The sequence below is a fragment of the Arabidopsis lyrata genome (genome assembly GCF_000004255.2).
Source record: "Arabidopsis lyrata subsp. lyrata unplaced genomic scaffold ARALYscaffold_1, whole genome shotgun sequence".
Classification (NCBI taxonomy): domain Eukaryota; kingdom Viridiplantae; phylum Streptophyta; class Magnoliopsida; order Brassicales; family Brassicaceae; genus Arabidopsis; species Arabidopsis lyrata.
This window is the reverse complement of record NW_003302555.1, coordinates 18018270-18038406: the sequence shown is the minus strand read 5'-3', so window position 1 is coordinate 18038406 and position 20137 is coordinate 18018270. Positions and strand designations below refer to the sequence as shown.

At 40.9% G+C, this 20137-nt stretch overlaps 2 protein-coding genes across 2 annotated transcripts; one reads left to right on the top strand and one right to left on the bottom strand.

The window, feature by feature from the left end:
• Positions 1–930: 930 nt before the first annotated feature.
• LOC110225251 lies at positions 931–1677 on the bottom strand. Its single transcript, XM_021014503.1, has 2 exons — positions 1366–1677; positions 931–1277 (listed from the first exon to the last, which is right to left on the bottom strand). Exons 1-2 carry the CDS (start codon positions 1667–1669, stop codon positions 952–954), a joined length of 630 nt encoding a protein of 209 aa, XP_020870162.1. The 5' UTR covers positions 1670–1677; the 3' UTR covers positions 931–951.
• Positions 1678–16022: 14345 nt separating this feature from the next.
• Positions 16023–19356, top strand: LOC9327288 (mediator of RNA polymerase II transcription subunit 1). Its single transcript, XM_002893876.2, has 5 exons — positions 16023–17032; positions 17153–17901; positions 17982–18071; positions 18153–18881; positions 18981–19356. The coding sequence occupies exons 1-5, from the start codon at positions 16924–16926 to the stop codon at positions 19050–19052; spliced, it is 1749 nt and encodes a 582-aa protein (XP_002893922.1). The 5' UTR covers positions 16023–16923; the 3' UTR covers positions 19053–19356.
• The last annotated feature ends 781 nt before the right edge of the window (positions 19357–20137 follow it).

Here is a 20137-nt window from a genome sequence, read left to right as displayed (position 1 = left end):
GCTGTGAGCTGAAAGTCTGATTTGGAGAATTTGGATCTTCCTCCTGAAGATTGGGTTGTGTAGGTGGATTAAACTGGACTTCTTCAGATCGAGCCGGTGGATCTACTTCACGTTGTTGATTGGTGGAGTTCTGGAAAAGTTGAACCGGCGGCGGATAGTTGCGGAAGTGGGGAGCTGTCGTCGGCTGGCCTTGCAAATTGGCCTGAGGTGCTTCAGGCGACTACGTCGGAGGAACTTGAACCGCCGCCGGCGTGAAGTTGTACTGTTGAGGTAGCGTGCTTGGTCGTTTGGAAGGCGCTGACCCACCGGCTCGCTGAGACACGTTAGGGATTGTTTTTCGCTTTCATCCTCGTCCTCCCCCGGCGTTAGGCATCGTAGAATCAAAAGACAGAGTTTAAAGAATCAAACTAGGGTTTACAGAAGAAAGAGATTGGAGATCGAAGAACTAGGGTTTACAGAATCAAAAAAGGAATGAAGCAGAGAGATTGGAGATCGAATTAAAAGGCGAAGAATAACAAAGATGAGAGATCGAAGGTAGAAGAATCGGAGATGAGAGATCGAAGGTAGAAGAATCGGAGATGAGAGATCGAAGGTAGAGAGAACGCGGAGAAAACGAAGAAGAAAGATCGAGAAGAATGAAGAACTAGGGTTTCTCGGTTTCCTCCTTCATTTTTACCAAGTGTTAGTGGGCTTTGGCCTCGTAAAAGGCCCAAACATTTTGAGTAATCGTTTTTTAGTCGCTACACTGGAATTGGGTTTGGGCCTAATTTGTTAGCCCAATATTAGTCGCGTTTTAGTCGGTAAAAAATCACTACTTAATTTTTTCATAATTAACATAATTTAACTAATTAAACATAATGGGATTCTGTAAAATAATAATTAAACATGTTTTATTTATAATTTTAATAATTAAACATCAATTACATAAATAAATATAAAATAGTTATGGATTTAGTAGCGCTCTTCAGACCATGTTTCGTCATCGTCAGAAGACGATAAATTACACTGGAATTCATCTTCTGGTTCAGCATCACCAACATCGTAATCGAGGATTATTGGGTCAAAATCTTCAACTCGATTGTCAAGTACAATATCTTCAATTGTAGTCAGCAAAACACCATCATCATTTTCTGTTTGCAAAAGAGTTGGATCGTCATTGGTTTCATATTCTCCTGAAATGTTTCCCCTCGGATTCACTTTTAGAACATTGAGCCAAATGCTCTTTGGTTTCTTCGTATATGGATAAGGAATATAACAAACTTGATCTGCTTGAGAAGCTGTATACAAAAGTTATTCATGTATAAATATATATACGGAATATATATGTTTTAAATATATAGAATTTTAATATACAAGTATACGTACCTAGAACAAATGGCTCGTATTTATTGTATTTTCTCGTTGATAGAACGTCTACAACGCCACTTTGGCTCCGCCGAGTGCCTCTACCGATAACAGGGTCATACCAATTACACTTAAAAAGTGTGATCCTCAAATTGACCATGCCCTCATACTGGAGTTCTATGATATCAATTAAGTTCCCGTGGAAATCCGCTGAATCAGATGCATCCGCGTAATTTTCACCTTTAACACTTACCCCATAGTTACATGTCTTTCGTCCAGCTCCGTGATTCTGCGTATGAAACAAATAGCCTCTTGTAAAATACATTGGCCAAGTTTTAACCTTGTTTAAAGGTCCATGTACAATCTCTTGAACCCAAGTAGGAAATGGAGAAGTATCGTTCCAATATGTAACCTATATATAAACACACATCAATATATATAATTAGAAATTGAAATAAATGATCATCACTTAACCCAATTAAAAAAAATATGTTGACATACATAATCTTTAACCCATAATTGATATTCTTCAGCTCTTTTTGTGTATAGTTCTTTCTCGGTCAATTCCGGATATTTTGCAGAAAGAAAATCCTCGAACATACTATACAAACACAAAAAATATATGAATAATCATAGTGGATATTGTAAATTAAAGAGTGATTTTTGGAAGATATGTTTTATACCTCTCAATTGGTTGAAAATAGGCACAATTTCGTAAAACATATGCATGTGCGCTTTGGTAGTCTTTCTCTGAAAGCCATACTTCACGCATTTCTCCACTTGGACGGCCGACTTGCGTAAATATGTTAGGTACCCCAGGAACATGATATACAGGAACTTCACCTTCATCGAATCTTGTTAACCTGATCCAAATTAACGAGTTAATATGTTAGAAGTACATGCCAAATATAAACATATATATATATATATATACACATTTACCTTGATTTTGTTTGTATATGTTCTGCAAAGTAGTGCTCTGAAAAATAAGCAATCTCGTCATTGATATATGATTCAACAATTGATCCTGCAGCATATCTTTTGTTCTTTGCTTTTCCTTTCAACTTTTTGAAAAATCTCTCAAAAGGATACATCCATCTATATTGGACCGGGCCGCCCAATTCAGCTTCGTAAGGGAGATGTATAGGCAAGTGCTCCATCACATCGAAAAATGATGGTGGAAAGATCTTTTCCAAGTTGCATAAGATTAAAATAATATTCTGTTTTAGAATTTGAACACAACTTTTCTGTAAAGTCCTTGAACATAAGTCCCGGAAAAATAATCCAATCCCTGAAATATATATTCAAATTACATCATCATTTAAAATTATTAGATAAAATACTAGAATAATATATTGTTAAGTATCGCAAATAATAAGTAATTAGTAGTACCTGATAACGCAAGGTGTACGTTTCGGTCAAGGAGTTCTGCAAAGATAAATGGAAGTAGTCGCTCCATAAAAACATGGCAATCATGACTCTTCATGCCTGAAAACTTATCATTCTCCATATCTACACAAGTAGCCAAATCTGAGGAATAACCATCTGGGAATTTAACCGAATGTTTCACACATTCCAATAAACTCGCTTTGGCTTGATCTGTCAATATATATGCTGGGAATGGAGCTTTACCCTTACTATCAATATGTAAGGCTGGCCGAGAACAAAATTTTTCAATATCCAATCTTGACATGATGTTGTGTTTTGATTTACCTTTCACACTCATAAGAGTATTCATGATGTTGTCCAGAAAATTCTTCTCTGTATGCATCACATCAATATTGTGTCGCAGATTGAGATCTTTCCAGTAAGGCAGCTCCCATAATATGCTATCCTTGTGCCAGTTATGTTCCTTCCCATAGCCTGGCATCTTTTTTTCATGACCGTTGCCACCAACGTCCTTGGTTTTTGGTGGATTTACGCCATCCAACCGCTCATAATAAACTTGCTCACCGGTCAAAGATTCAGGTGGATACTCTTTAAAAGCGCCTCTTCCTTTAAGGAAGTCTTTTTTGTTTTTCCGTAATGGATGACCATGAGGAAGAAATCTTCGGTGACAATCAAACCAACATGTCTTCCTTCCATTAGGTAGATAAAATGACTTTGTACTTTCCATGCAAATTGGACAAGACAGTTTACCGTGGGTGGTCCATCCTGATAACATGCTATACGCCAGAAAATCGCTTATCGTCCACATCAGCACTGCTTTTAGATTAAAATTTTGATTCAAAGACACATCAAATGCATCAACTCCGGTAGACCACAACTCTTTTAGCTCCTCAATAAGAGGTTGGAGGAAGACATCGAGACTACCTCGCGGGTGATTTGGCCCAGAGTTCAGAATTGTGAGAAACAAGTACTCTGTATTCATGCACATACCTGGGGGTAAATTATATGGAGTCAGGATCACAGGCCACAACGAATGATTACGAGACATGCCAAATGGATTGAACCCATCTGTACATAAGCCAAGATATACATTTCGGGGTTCTTCCGCAAACTCGGGATTTTGCTCTTAGAAATATCTCCACTCTGCCGCATCTGAAGGATGATTCATTTCTCCTTCCTTTGATTGGTGCTCGGAATGCCATCCCATTGCCGCTGCTGTCTTGTGGCTCTGATACATTCTCTTCAATCGGTCACCAATAGGTAGATACCACATTCGACTATATGGTACTTTGGTTCTACGACGATCATCCTTAGGCTTCCATCTTTGTGCACCATAAAACCGACATTGATCTTCTTTTTCAGTTTCTTTCCAGAAAAGCATACAATTGTTCATACAAACATCAATTGTATGATATGGAAGACCTAAATTGCGCATCAATTTTTCGGTCTGGTAATGCGAACCGGTTGTCTGGTTTCCTTCTGGTAAAAAATCTGTCAACATTTGGCAAACCGAATCCACTAACTTTTCACTCATATTATACTCCGCCTTATTATGCATGAGTCGAGCAGCTAACGATAACTGCGATTGACCTTCACGACAACCATCGTATAATGGGTTTTGTGCACCTTCTAACAAGTCGTAAAATTTATTTGAATGGTTACGTACTGGTTCTTCGACATTCTGATAACTACCATCCTGATCATAGTTATCATCAAACCCCACGTTATAACGAAATGCATCGTTCACCATATCCACATAAGGATCTTCTACAACATAACCCACCTCTTCATGATTCTCAGTTTGATATGTCCTATCAGTGTGACTCGTTCCTATATCCATATTGAGTTCTTCCCCATGTCTATACCAAACATAGTAATCTGGCATAAATCCTTGACTAAACAAATGACTACTAACTCTTCTACCCGAGACCATATGTTTTTCATTCTTGCACACACTACAAGGACAGTGAAATTTACCGCGGTTACTCTGTACTATAGGCTGGCTATTAGCAAACGTCATGAATTCCTCCACACCGGCTACGTACTCTGATGACAAATTTCCCGTCACTTCGTCGAACCGCTTGTACATCCACTCCCGATAACCACCATTACCGCCATAATTGTAATTTACCGTCATTACCAATAAAATATAAAGAAACTAATTTTTTTAAAAGTGTTTGTTCCAAATTTGTTTTTTTTTTTTCGAATTCGTTTTTTTTTCTTATGTGAAGGAAGAGAGAGGAGATGAGTGCTGTTTTCTTTTATATAGACAACTTTTGGGCGACTAATTGGCGACTAAAAGTTGTAGTCGCCAAAAAACCGGTACACCTACCACAAACGAAAAAAACGTGTTTCTTAACTGTAAAAATACGACAAATTGGCGACTAATTTACGACTCGCCGAAAGAGTCGTAATGTAGTCGCCAAACTAGCGACTAATATATACTGTCGGAAAATAGTCGCTAAATTAGCGACTAATATACGACTATAATATATATTCTACTTATTAGTCGGTAAATAGTCGCCAAATAGCGACTACATTACTGACAACCTGTTTTAGTCGCTTTTTAGCGACTAACTTACGACTACTTTTCTTTAGTCGTTAAATAGTCGTAAAATAGTGACATAATAGTCGATAAAATTGGCGACTACATTAATAGTCGGAAGCTGTAGTCGGTAATCGACTGTTTTCTTGTAGTGTTCCCGCTCCCGCATATAGATCGACTTGTGGAATCCACCGCTGGGAATGAGCTGTTAACATTCATGGACGCCTTCTCGGGTTATAATCAAATAATGATGAACCCCGAAGACCAGGAAAAAACGTCATTTATCACTGATAGAGGTATCTATTGTTATAAGGTAATGCCTTTCGGTTTGAAAAATGCAGGGGCAACTTATCAACGGTTGGTTAACAAAATGTTCCACCCTCATCTCGGGAAAACAATGGAAGTCTACATAGATGATATGTTGGTTAAATCGTTAAAGAAAGAAGATCACGTTAAGCATTTAGAAGAATGTTTTGATATTCTCAATAAATATCAAATGAAGCTGAATCCGGCGAAGTGCACATTCGGAGTCCCGTAGGGAGAATTTCTTGGCTATATTGTGACAGAAAGAGGGATTGAAGCCAATCCAAATCAAATTAACGCCTTTCTAAACATGCCATCTCCAAAAAACTTCAAGGAAGTACAACGGTTGACTGGGCGGATTGCGGCTTTGAATCGTTTTATCTCGAGATCAACAGATAAATTGTTACCTTTCTACCAAATTCTAAAAGGAAACAAAGGATTCCTTTGGGATGAGAAGTGTGAAGAAGCTTTTGGGCAGCTTAAGGCATACTTAACCACTCCACCTATACTGTCCAAAGTGGATGAAAAACTTTATTTGTACGTGTTGGTTTCAAACCATGCGGTTAGTGGAGTCTTGGTTCGAGAAGACCGCGGGGAACAGAAGCCAATTTACTACGTAAGTAAGTCAATGACGGATCCGGAAACCAGATACACAATGATGGAAAAACTCGCACTCGCGGTGGTGACTTCGGCTCGGAAGCTGCGCCCATATTTTCAATCCCATCCGGTTGAAATATTAACCAACCAACCACTCCGAACAATACTTCATAGTCCAAGTCAGTCCGGACGTTTGGCGAAATGGGCGGTGGAATTAAGCGAGTACGATATAGAATTCAATAGCCGGATCAGTATGAAGGCTCAGGTTTTAGCAGACTTCTTGACCGAGTTACCAATACCGGGAACGATAGAGCAACCGGAGAACCAAACTTGGAAATTACATGTAGATGGGTCTTCAACAAAGCAAGGATCCGGAGTGGGAATCAGGTTGGAGTCTCCAACAACAGAAATTCTAGAACAGTCATTCCGATTGTTATTCAATGCATCCAACAATGAGGCAGAATACGAAGCCCTGATTGCTGGACTTCGATTGGCACAAGGAGTTGGAGCTAAGGAAATAGTGGCTTATTGTGATTCGCAATTAGTAGTTAACCAGTTTAATGGAGACTATGAAGCCAAAGACTCAAGAATGGAAGCGTACCTCGAAGTGGTGAAGGATCTATCTAAAAATTTCTCGAAATTCGAATTAATCCGCATACCTCGGGGAGAGAATACAACTGCGGATGCACTTGCCGCATTGGCGTCAACATCAGATCCTGAGTTGAAAAGAGTTATTCCAGTGGAATGCATTTCGGAGCGAAGCATTCAAGACAACAAAGAAACCCTCGTCGTTACAAGGTCTCGAGCAGCGGCACGTGACCGTGGCGAACCAGAGATCGAACCTCCGCCCAACAAACTGAGGAAGTCAAAGGGATCAAACACATCTAACAAGGAACCCGTTGTCTTAGCAGAAGATGTGATTCCAGAAACGATATTAGAAACCGAGCCGTTATTCGAGGAGGATGTTCTTGAACCAAACGAACATCCCGAACCGGAGCCACGAGTATTTCACAAGGTTGACCAAATTCCGGCTAAAGACTGCGGGGCTGACTGGAGGGAGCCAATAAAGCGCTACATCATGACAGGCGAGCTCCCAAAGAATAAGTGGCAGGCCAGGAAAATGAAAATCGTTAGCGCGAAATTTTGTCTATCAAAGGATGCATTATATAGACGAGGTGTCAGTGACCCTTACCTATTATGCATTTTTGGGCCCGAAGTCGAAATCGTCATGAGCGAAGTGCATGAAGGGTTATGCGGGAGTCATTCATCAGGAAGAGCTATGGCTTTTAAAGTTAAAAGAATGGGATACTACTGGCCTACTATGATCACGGATTGTGTTAAATTCGCCCAAAGATGTAAGCGCTGCCAACTCCATGCACCATTGATCCATCAACCTTCGGAGTTATTCTCTTCCATCTCCGCCCCATACCCGTTTATGAGATGGTCAATGGACATCATCGGACCATTGCACAGGTCAACTCGAGGTGTACAATACCTTTTGGTCTTTACGGACTACTTTTCGAAGTGGATTGAAGCTGAGGCATATGTTGGCATCAAGGATTCGGCGGTGAAGACTTTCATTTGGAAGAATATTATATGTCGGCATGGAGTTCCGTACAAAATAGTCACTGATAACGGGCCGCAATTCATTTCACAAGAGTTTGATGCCTTTTGTGCGGACTGGGGAATCAAAGTCAGTTACTCTACTCCACGATATCCGCAAGGAAACGGTCAAGCTGAAGCCGCGAACAAGACGATACTGAGCAATCTCAAGAAACGTTTGAATCATCTAAAGGGAGGATGGTATGAAGAACTCCAACCCGTCCTATGGGCCTATCGTACAACCCCTAGGCGACCTACCGGAGAAACTCCATTCTCTTTGGTTTATGGCATGGAGGCAGTAGTACCAGCTGAACTCAACGTGCCCGGACTTTGCCGAACAGAAGCACCTTTAAATGAGGAAGAAAATTCAGCAATGCTTAATGATTCACTAGATACCATAAATGAAAGGCGTGATCAAGCTTTGATTCGGATTCAGAATTACCAGCAGGCAGCAGCCCGATATTACAATTCTAAAGTTAAAAGTAGGCCGTTCTTCGTGGGAGATTATGTGTTAAGGCGCGTCTTTGACAACAAAAAAGAAGAAGGTGCCGGTAAACTCGGTATTAATTGGGAAGGACCTTACATTATTACCGAAGTGGTTCGGAACGGTGTTTATAGGTTGAAAGACTTAGAAGACAGTCCAGTCAAGCGACCTTGGAATGTGATCAACCTAAAGAAGTTTTATGTTTAAAGCTACATGCATTTTTTATGTACATGAACTACGGTGTGGCTTGATCCCGAAATGGGTACGTAGGTAGCTCGGAAACGAGTTCAGCTATTAATAAAAATTTGTTTTATTTCTTTATTAAAGGAAAAGGTTCGGCTATGCGAACATACAAGAGATTGGAAATAGAGCGTTTATTCAAAATGGAATATCCTTCATCGTACACTTCGGATTAGGGAAATATTGTTGACGAGCAGAACACTTCAACTCCTTGACCAGCAAGATCGAGGATTGGCATCATGCAGTCCGGAATTCGAGCGAAGTCAGAGATTCCAAGCTCGATCCATTCTCCGGGGTGAGAGCCAAGGATGTGAAGATCTCTCGATACCATAGTAAGCCTGCGTTGCATCCGATTAATCCTCTTCCGGAGTCTCCTTTTTTCCAATGTAAGCTTCCGATGTTGAAGCGTAAGCGCCTCTATGAATGCCGTCGCTGTTCCTTGGTCCCTGATTGGGAGATCCCTGATCAAAGCGCACGGAGCTCGGATCTGAGACCTGAAAAAACCGCGAGGTGGAAGAGGCTGCCTGTTTGGCTCATTTGGAACGTCTTCGTTTATCATTCCGATCCTGGAAAAGTCGGGCATAGATTCTGAACATCGAAGGTTGAACTCCATACCTGTTAAAATGAAAAAGAGCGGTGAGTAGAAAAGAGAAGTTGAGACTATAATTTATAGGAATGTCATATTCCTAAGTAAGCTGCGGATTCTATCCTAGGAATGGAGTGATTCACGGAGAGGTTTATGCCCTCGAACAGATCCTGCATTAAAAGACGCATCTCCGAGAATATTTGAAGAGTAAGGAAAATTGCAAATGTTTCCATCAATAAAAAGGGGCCGAAGCCCATTACGAGTTCAAAATAAGTGAAGAAGTTAGAGAACATTTATGGAAGAGGCTCAGGAACAGGCTCATTCATCGCCGGTTTAGTCTTAGAAGTGGACGCCTTGTTCTTGGCATCCACTTCGGGATGATCCCGAACGCGTTTCTGACTGGTACTGGTCTCCTCCTCGTCTTCTTCCTCGCTATCGGATGGAACGGTATGGACCGGAGCATTCACGGGACCCGGAACTCCTTTAGCACGGAGATACATCCGGAGCATCTTCGGGATCTTGGCGACAGAATCAAAGTTCCGCCATTCCCATTGAAAGGGGTCACTTTCCAAAGCCCGTATCTTCCTCTCCACCCGAGCGATGCGAGCTTCGAGTGTTTGCCTTTTGAGACCTAGCCGCTGCCTTTCCTCACACAAGCGACGGTGTTTGTCACGGTGGTTAAACCCGGTTTAATGGCCGGTTCAATTGGAGACGTATTAATCAAGATGAATCTGAAAGTTGAGGATGTTTTATTAAGGAAATTGTTAGTTGTTGGTGATTTTTTAAGAGCGAAAAAGTATATGGGGATTCCTTGAGTTTGCAAATAGTTGGGGGCTGAAAAATCCGGCAACCCTAAGATGAAACAAAAAATTTTTAATCAAAGACGACAGATATTAACCTTGTCAATAAAGTCGCAAGCCTCTTTCTTCTCCTTTGAAGGAAAGTGAAAGACGGCGTGAGGGAAAAAAACGCTGGCCGGTTCAAAGCCGTCGCCGGACAAGAAGAGTGGGCTGCCGGGATCAATTGGGGCTACGTTTTCGTTTTCCATTAATGTGGTGTTATGAAGTTTCTTGAGGAAAGATTAAAGGCAAACAAGCTCTTATTTATAATAAGGTTAGGGTTTGTCTTGGGAATGAAAATTCAATAATGGTGGCGTGCCCAAATGGTTTAAACCATTTTTGGAAAAATCGAGAAAAGGCAATTATTGCATTAAAGACGAGCCGCTTTTCCTACTTTTAAGAAATAAGAAGGGAAAGAGAAACCGTCGCATTAACTACAAAAGTTTCTAGGGCCCAAGCCCAATAAATTTACCGAGTTGACTAAACCCGAAGTAGGGAACTCGCTTTAAGCCGAGCTCAGTTCTCGCATTCTTAAGAGAAAGGTCTGATCAGCCTAAAAATCTCAAAAGCATAACCACAAGGCCACAAAGGGTTAAAAGCGGACTTTGCAAACCCGCACTTAATTTTAACCAAACCCCCTTGGGGTACCTAGAAAGGTTTAAAAGCCTCCTCAGGCAAATATCTTGTTCAAAAGAAATAATAAAGCCTCCTTAGGCAAAAACAAGTTCAAAATTAAGTTTTAAGATAAATGGGACAATTCCCAATTTAAAGTGGACGCAGCCACTACGGAGTAACAGTCACCTCGGACTCCGGCTCGACAGTCGAAGCTTCATTCGCCTCCTTGGCTGGTGCTTGGTCAGATGGAGCTCCTGGTCCGCCCTCCACAGTACAACCATCCTCTGGGGTGACCTCCGGTGTCCCCTCCTTTTCGGGTGGGACGACATCTTCCGTCTCACTTGGGCCTGGGAAGGACGGTTCCAGTCAATTTAAAAAAAAAAACATAAAGTGAGAAATAGGTAGTAAGAGTCAGGAGCCAAACATTACCTGCCCAGTCTAGACCCAATTCACTTATAGGAGGCGATTCAGTGAAGAATTCCTCGAAGTCCTGCGGGTTGAAGGTCGAAGTAGGAAGAGCTGCCAAACGACTCCGCTTTTCAGAAAGATTAGCCGATAGTTCGGTCCTCTCTTGTACCTCGGAGAAATCTGTTTCATGGATTTGATCCAACAGAATCAGGTTGCTCTCGTGCTCCTTGATGTCTGATTCCATATCTGACCTAGCTTTCTCGGTTTGAATGAAGCGGATGGCTCCTTGGATCAACTCCATCCCGCGTCCCTTAACCTCTTTTCTGGCTTTTGATGCCGACCTCGCCAATTCAAAATCACGCAATTTGGTGATCGCCTTGTACTTTGCGTTAAGCTTAGTAAGTTGGTTGTTCAGGGTATCGGCGCTTGATTCGGATTCCTGAAGCCTACCTGAACACCAGAAAGTTCATCCTGGAGTTTGAAGTTCTGGTCGTACTGGTCCTGCAGCTCCCCCTTTATCTTCGCAAGCTCTGATGTTAGACTGTCGACTTTGTCCTCCATATCGTGCTTGGAGCCGGTAGAAGAGCTTAGTTCAGCCTCAAGAGCAGAAAGTTTTTTCTTCCACGCGTCAATCTCCTTTTCCCGACCAATGACCAACCCCTCATAATGTTCAATCATGTCATTAAGCTCACCGTTAGCCTGGCATTATGCATAAAACCAGGATGGTGAGTCATTTCGAAGAACGGCAGCACAATCGGAAAAATAAAGCGGAACTAACCCGAGATGAGTGATGAGCATGAAGCAAATAGAGTTCACGAATCGCAGGGCGCCACTTGTCGAAGTCTGGCAGGATCGAGCCTGATCGGGTCTTGAAGCATCGGAAGACGCTGCCTTCTTTCTCCATAGCTGCGAAGGAGGAAGAGTTGTAAAAATTGGAATCTTAATAGAGACAAAAACTTTTAAGTATGTGTAAATCACCAAACCTGAAAGCGATTTGACTTGAGGGACAAGAGCAGGCTTTAACCTCGAGGAAGCATCTCGAGATTTAGAATCTCCCTTTTTAGGAGATGCACTCCGAGCAGTCTTCTCGCTGTCAGGCTGGGAAGAAGAAGACATATCAACAGGTCGAGGAGGACCCATTGGTTCAGTGGGAGGGGATGATCGAGGTGAACGGTCAGTCCGGGCCCTTGATTTCTCCCTACGCGGAGAAGAGTCACTATGGGATGACTTGTCTCTCTTCCTGCGAACCAAGTTCTTAAGTGGTTCACTGCTAAAATCGTCTCGGGGAGGACGAGGAGAATCACGACGGGGAGATCGCTCTCTCCGAGGAGAACGTTTATCATGACGTTCACGACGAGGTGTTAACATATAAGTAGCAACGGATCTGGCTCCCTCGGTGCTGTTATCATCAACCAGCAGGGTCCTGCTGTAGTCTTTTTTGTCAATGGCGGCCGCAAGGAATGCCTTGTTTTCATCACAAGCCTCTGCTATCGGCTTGGAGAGTTTCTTACGCTGGGCAGTAAGGGCCCGAGCTGACATTTCCTGAGTTGAGGGAGGAGGCAGAAGACGATGAAGTAGATTGGGAGGACTCATCCTGAGCTTTCGGTTGGCCTCGACGAACCGATCGAGGGTGAAAGAGTTCCAAAGGGTTTCCCCTTCAAGGATTGTTTTGAAGAACTTGACGAATTCTTCAGTCGGAAGGGTCGAAGCGATGACAGCTGCGAAGTGAAAACAACGAGTTTGGTCAGTAAAAAATAAAACAACCAAGGAAGGAATATACGACCTAATTTCTACCAGGTTTCGCAGACCACTTCGCTGGGAGTACATCGGAAAGATTTCCAATTGAAGCAGGAGTTTTCCTAATCAGGAACCAAGGATGGTGCCAGTTTTCATCTTTGTTCGGGAGGTGCGAAATGACGTTCCTGTTGGCATTTGGATACGCCGAGAAGTACCCTGTTTTCTTTGATGAACTCCTTACACTTAGGAGTTCATTCAGCTCGGGGACTCCAATGACGTAGCCAGCCTCTGCCGCAACAGTTATAATCCCGAGGATGGTCCGGAGGAGATTGGGGGTTAGTTGAGGTAAAGCAATCTCAAGAGCCGCCAAGAATCGAACTAGGGCTTCGGGAAGGGGGAAGGTCAATCCGCAGCCCTTGAAGTAGATTTCGTAAACACAAAAGTAGCCGTCACGGTGGTTCTCCGGGGATTCCGTAGGATCGGCTATCTGTGCCTCCGCTATGATTCCAGGAGGAATTTGACAAAGCCCCTTTAATCGCTCAAGGGATTGAAGAGTACAGGTGGATTTGTAATGAGGACCGACAATATCGTTAGGACGAGTGCATTCGTCATTGCTAGAACGCCTCTCATCGTAAGAGGAGACTCAGGTCTCTCAGAATCGGAAGTCATCGGAGAAAAATGAAAAATTCAAGATCCGGCGAAGAGAGGTTCGGCGAAGAAAAGTAGAGAGAAGTTTTGATTAAAGCACAAAAGTAAAAGAAGAAAATGATGGTGAGAAGAAGTTACTTTACACAAGCTAAATGATGAAACCGCCTCGGAAGTTGTGTGGGAAGTGGGAAGGTTTTTCCCGTTTTAATAGTAATTAATTACTATACGGTCATAATGATGACAGATGTCACTCGGTTAAAAATGGCTAGTGCCGGAATTAAAGGAGTGATGAGATTTTCGGCGGGAAATCAGAAAGATTCTCGAGCGCAATCTTTGGTCATTTAAGCATTTAAAGTCCTTCGAATTGGAATGGCACTTCGAAGAACTTGGGGGGCTAATTGTTGGTGTCGGATCCCGCACCAGAGGTCTAGGACCAACCAAAGATTGCCACGTAGTCAGGATAACAGCCCATAAAGGATAAAGCCCATTAGACCCACAAGTCAAAAGAACAGTCGAAGTGGTTATCACCATAAGGAGAATTCGAAGTGATTGCACTTCGATATGAGTCCGACATCAAAGTCACGGTTAATTCGGTTCAAGGACATTTGAGCCAAAAAGCGAGGCCCATGGAGATCGGAGTCAACTCAAATTCGAACGTTGAGCATTAAAATCAAAGATCAAAACGGACGCATTTAAGAGAGAATAATTGTATTTAATTAGCCATTTAAATGTCGTTTTTCTATGTATAAATAGAGAGGCCAATGGCCATGTAAGGGGGATCTTTTTCTGGAGTAAGAAATACTATAACAATTAATTTAGCAATTTCATAACCCTTTTACATTCTTATTTTTTGTCCCTCAAGAATAATCTTTCCTATTTAATAAAAAATACTTGAGTGTGTGAATCTGACATCCACAATCGGCGTATCAAACCTTTATTCCATCGAGTTCATTGGTTGGTAGAGAGAGCTTTCAGCCTTCTACGAACTGTTCTTGGCCAATCTAGAAGCTTCCCCCATCGAGGCTTACATCAATTATGTTTAAAGAGTATACAGTGTTTATGTTTGGGTTTTTTTTTTGTCAACCATGCACACATTAATTAATAAGTAACTCCTAGATTGGTTGCCCAATTAGGAGGAGAAGAGTCTACAAAAGAAACTTCAGAAAATAAGAGTCTAGAAGAACTGGCTAAACAGTCCACTTTAACATTACATAAATGAGAAATAAGAGAAAGCGAGAAGAATGAGAAATAGACACGGAGTAAACAAAACTCATCAAGGTGATTGGAGAAAGCGGGCCATTCATCAGGTGACTGTATCATCGAGACTGACTCCGAATAATCTGTTTCAAACGCCTGACAATCGATCTTTCTTGAAAGAATATTCCTCATAGCCCAAATTAAAGCTTCCATCTCCGAATGTAGAGGGGAGGGACATCTCTGAAGGCACTTTGCATTGAGCAGTATCGTTTGTTCAGTTCCTTGAAAACACCACCATCCTATACCCATAGTTGGATCCGAATTTTTCCAAGAGCCATCAATCCGACATCTTATTTACTGAACTGAGCTATCCAATGTTTCCGTAATAAAGCTAGTTTCGATCGGTTCCAACTGAGTTTCTTCCCACAATAATTTTTCACTCAAAGCGTGATTTAATATATCTGTGGGATCAGATTGTAATCCCTTGAATACCTTTTTATTCCTATCTTTCCATATGAACCACAAGATCTAAGCACAACAGTACGTTTTCTTCCTCCCATCTAGCGAAGATGGTAGCCTCCAATAAATATAATCTAGGTTTAAAAATTTCGAGCTTAGAGGTTTATGTTTGGGTTTATAATATGTTTTTAACACAACTCGGAAATCAAGCAAACTATTGAGTTTAATTCTATCTGTTTTAATTTTGTTTCCAAAACAATTTTGTTGGTTGCAAAACTAAGAATTCAAGTTGGGGTTTTTTATAAAAAATTAGAATGATTAATATTTTATAAATAGAAAGATTAAAAATAGACTCAAAGTATCATTTAATCCAGATATATTTAATAGGCGCGTTAGATATTTCAATTTTGAAACAATGCTACATAAATACTATGTAATACCATAACATTTTAGCCCATAAATAAACTTACAAATTAGATTTCAAATATTCTAATGATTATATTATATTCTAATGATTTATATTATACAAATAAAATTGCATTTAAGTTATTCATAAATTTAGAGATACACATTGTCAGTTTTATAGTAGATGAAAGAATATTATGTATATATTGAAATGCATATAAAATGAAATTATATTAAAAATCTAAAAATAATTTTGGGCTTGATACACAAAAAAACATCAATGACCCTTTTTTAATATATGAAGGACATCAATGACCCTCGTTACTTACATTAAAATGGTTCGTTACTTGCATCAAATTGGTGAAAACTCATCCTCTTTAGAATGTAAGGTTTTACTCTTACACAACCAAGTCCGTCGTTGTACAGAAGAAAACACATTGACTGAACAATACAGAGAAAAAGGTTTATGGGCCCATCTAGGATCATTAGTTGGGCCTATATTATACACCTACGTACCTGAATTTTAACTAATTCAAATTAGATTAAACAAAACAAAAACAAATTCCGAAATTAAAAAAGAACATTAAATATATATATTTTGATTATTGTTCTAAGGAGAGGAAAAAAAGGCTCATTGTTTCTTCATACGTTTCGTTCCCAAAAAATTGACACAGAAGAGAAACCAATTTAACAAAATTTTCTCGCCTCCTTTCTTCTTCTTCTTCGACAACCACTCGCAAAAACCCTAATTTCATCTGATTTCAATATTTCTTCGACAAGTTTCCTTCTTCTTAATCCATCCTTCTCCTTGTATCGCTTTCACAAAGCTTGTCGTTTTCTCTCCTTGTGGGTTAAAAAGAAATTAAAAGGCCATTTCTTTCGATTGAGCGATTGAATCTACGAGACGCAACAATCTCTTTCTGGGTTAGGGTTTTTGGTGTGTCCTCTATCTCTATTACATACCCTTTTGTGGTTTTTGTGCCTTCGTCGTTTCTGGTTTTTGGGGAATTTTTTCTGATTGTTGCTTTAAGCGGAGTTTGTTGGTTTCTGGAACCCTAGATAGAGAGCCTTTGGCTGATTAATATTGGCACTGGTGATTTAGAGATAGAGATTAAGAGATTATATGTGTAGGTGTTAGGGTTTCATCACTTGAATTGTGGCTGTGGCATTGAATAGATGTGTTTGGGGTTTGTCCCTTTGGTGTGTGTGTTCTTAAGGATGAGTGTTCTCTAGCGTGAAGCTAAATTGCTCTTCTAAGCCATCTGTCTGAGGGATGGAAGTGTAGAAGGTTTTGTCATCCTGGTGCGTTCACGAGATTGCATTAGTGTTTAAAGCAGCCTAGAGATTGGATTCGGGTTCTGATTCGTCGCCTGGCGTTCACCGTGGTAGATTTTTTAGATGCTAGAGAAAGCTAGGATAGGTTAGAACTTTTTTCAGAGGAACTTTGTCTATTGTTGTTGGGGGGTGAAGAAGGTCAGAGAAAGTGTGTGTTCTTTCTTTTATCTGATGAGGTACAGCTTTCCTAATGGACAAAGGTGAACACTCTTTAGCTCCGGAATGGTTGAGAAGTTCAGGGCATGCTTCTGGTGGTGGGAGTTCAAACCACCTCCTTGTATCATCCTCTTCTCATTCAGGTATGTTTCATCATGGAGCATATTTCATTCATATTTGTTGAGGCTTCGCGTGTTGATCTTTGCCTCTTTAGTCAGAATACCGTGATTTTTACTGTTTCCTATCTTGTTTTGTTTGTCTAGATTCTGCATCTTTACAACATAATAGCAGGAATAGGAACTCTAGGAGCAAAAGTGACGTTGATTCAATTCATTCTCCTTTTCTGGATCGATCTTCTTCTACTAATTCAAGGAGGGGCTCTAGTAATGGTTCTGCAAAGCATGCATATAGTAGTTTCAACTTTAATAGGAGTCAAAGGGATAAGGACCGCAGCAGGGACAAGGATAGGGTAAGCTATGTGGATCCATGGGACCTTGACACTTCTATCCCTCTTAGAACTATCTTGACTGGTAGGGATCCGGATCCATTGAGACGATCACATTCAATGGTTACAAGGAAACAGGGAGACCACCTGTCTCGAGGATTAACAGTGGGCTTGAAAAATGGTAGCACTGGTAATAGTTACAATGGAAATGGAGTACTTTCTGGACCTAGCATTGGGAATAGCTTTCAGAGAACTGGGTTTGATAAGGATTTTCCTTCACTTGGAGCTGAAGAGAAGCAAAATGGGCAAGATGTTGTACGAGTCTCATCTCCTGGTATAAGTTCAGCTGTTCAGAACTTGCCAGTTGGTAACTCAGCTTTGATTGGTGGGGAAGGTTGGACATCGGCTCTGGCAGAGGTTCCCAATGTAATCGAGAAGGCTTGTGCTGGGTCATTAACGTCCCCAAAGGCTAATGCTGTTAGCACGGGAACTTTAACTGGAACAACTGGTCTTAACATGGCAGAAGCATTGGTTCAGGCTCCAGCAAGAACTCACACCCCTCCCCAAGTATGATTCGCATCATCTTGGTATAACTTTGTTGTACACTTATCTCTCTGCTTTTCTAAGATTATGACCATCTTTTTCAGGGATCTGTGAAGACACAACGACTCGAGGACTTGGCAATCAAGCAGTCAAGGCAATTGATACCGGTTGTGCCTTCAGCACCAAAGTGCTCGGTAAGTATTTACCTTAGTCAGTTTTATCATTCCTCATTCATCTTGTGCTACAATCAATATCTGTTTTATTTGATTTGTTAGAGTCTGAATTCTTCTGATAAATCCAAGACTAAGCAAGTGGTTCGAACTGGTGAAACTTGTCTTGCTCCCTCAAGAAATGCCCAACAACAGCCCTCTGTCCTACTTGGGAATTTCCAGTCTAATCCTAGTGGTCAAATCAAACCTGAGAAGAAGCTGTTGGTTCTCAAACCGGCTAGGGAAAATGGTGTCAGTGCTGTTAAAGAATCTGGAAGCCCTAGTGCTAATACAAACACTCGAGCCGGCTCAAACCAGCAGATGTCCAATGCTCAATCAACGCAATCTGCTCCTGTGAGAAGTATAAACAGCCCAAAGGAGCTCAAGGGAGCTAGTGCCTTCTCCATAATATCTGGCCAAACTATCGAAAAGAAATCTTCCACTGCTCAAACTCAGAGCAGGAGTGCATTTTACAGTGCTCTGAAGCAGAAAAAAACTGCATCAACAAGCATCTCCACCGATCCCGTTGACTCTTCAACCAGTGTCTCTTCTTCTGTTGAGGGAAAAGTCAACAGCTCAAAGGATCTTAAAGCTAGTGACCCTTCAAGTCCACAGGCAACAAGTGGCCTCGAAGTGACTGAAAGGGTCCAGGTAGCTTCTCATACTAGTGGCTTTGAAGCAACTGACACTCCAGATGAGGAAGAGGCAGAGTTCCTTAGATCGCTCGGCTGGGATGAAAACAATGGTGAAGATGAAGCTCTCACAGAGGAGGAGATAAAAACCTTTTATGAACAGGTAAAAAGACATAACAGTCCCAGTCCCTCTTTCTCTCTTTCTCATATTATAACTCAAGAAAGATTAACAATGGTTATGTTCTTTGTTTTGTTTAAACAGTACAAGGAGCTGAGGCCGTCATTGCCGCAGAATCTTTCCATGATACATGAAGCAAGAGAGGATGTAGTTTAAGACTCCTGAACCCAACTTTACAAAACTGAAGAAAGTACTGGTTTTTGGAAAGATAGTTTCTAATTTCTTTTTATATTTTTCTTCTTTTGGTCTTTTTGTTCCTGAGAAAAGCTTAGCTACTATGGCAATGGGAGAGGAGAAAGGCAGGAGGGTTTTTGTTTGTTTGTTTTGATGATTTGCAAATAGTGCAAATAAAGCTGATGAGGCTTTGAGTTGCCATATGAGTGTCCTGCCCTCTTCAGACTTTGTAGATCTTTCTTTGGTCTGAAAAAAATGGCTCAGCTCTCATACACATGTTCCTCTTTTTGTCTTTTTGCCCTCGATAAGCAAGAGAGTTGTCTCTTACAGTTACTGCTGCCAGGAGAATATATAATTTGCGAAAGAGTTTTTCATCAACACAAATCATTGGATAAAGCCAACAAAGACTCAAGACACAAACCTGTGTAAACCAGCACCCATCACGATTTGATGTTCTGCATCAAGACTCTCCATTGAAAGAAGATTCGACCTCGAATCTTGAAGAATACTCGTAGCAGATTGGTGATAGAAGTAGTTAAAAGGCTGAATAATATTATTATGAGGGTAAACCATGGTTGGTTTAGCTTTCTTGGTTTTGTCTATATATGATGTCTGAGAGATTTGGGAGAGTTTTATCGAGTATTTTGGTGAGTAATCTCTAGGGAGAGTGGGAGGAGCTCCATTAACAAATTCCTTGGTTCCTTTTGTAATTCACCAAAGATCTACGAAATACCCTTTTATATAAACTACTCGTATCAAACACAAAAAAAAAAGAGAGAGGATCTATGTAAATTTGACCAAGCCTAACCTTTTCAACCAAATTCAAGCTTCTTAGAGCGAATATTATATAACACCACTTTGAGGGCCAGATATAGTTTTTGTGGTACCTGAAACTATCTCTTAACTATTCATATTGTATTGGGATCTTTATCGAAAATACTTGCACATTGTGACTATACGCAAGAACTTATGTATATTTTGTTTGGTAAAAGAATTCCGCTGTCGACATATTGTCTAACATCTTAAACATATCTCTCACAGCTTTATACTTTTGCTATTCTTTGGTC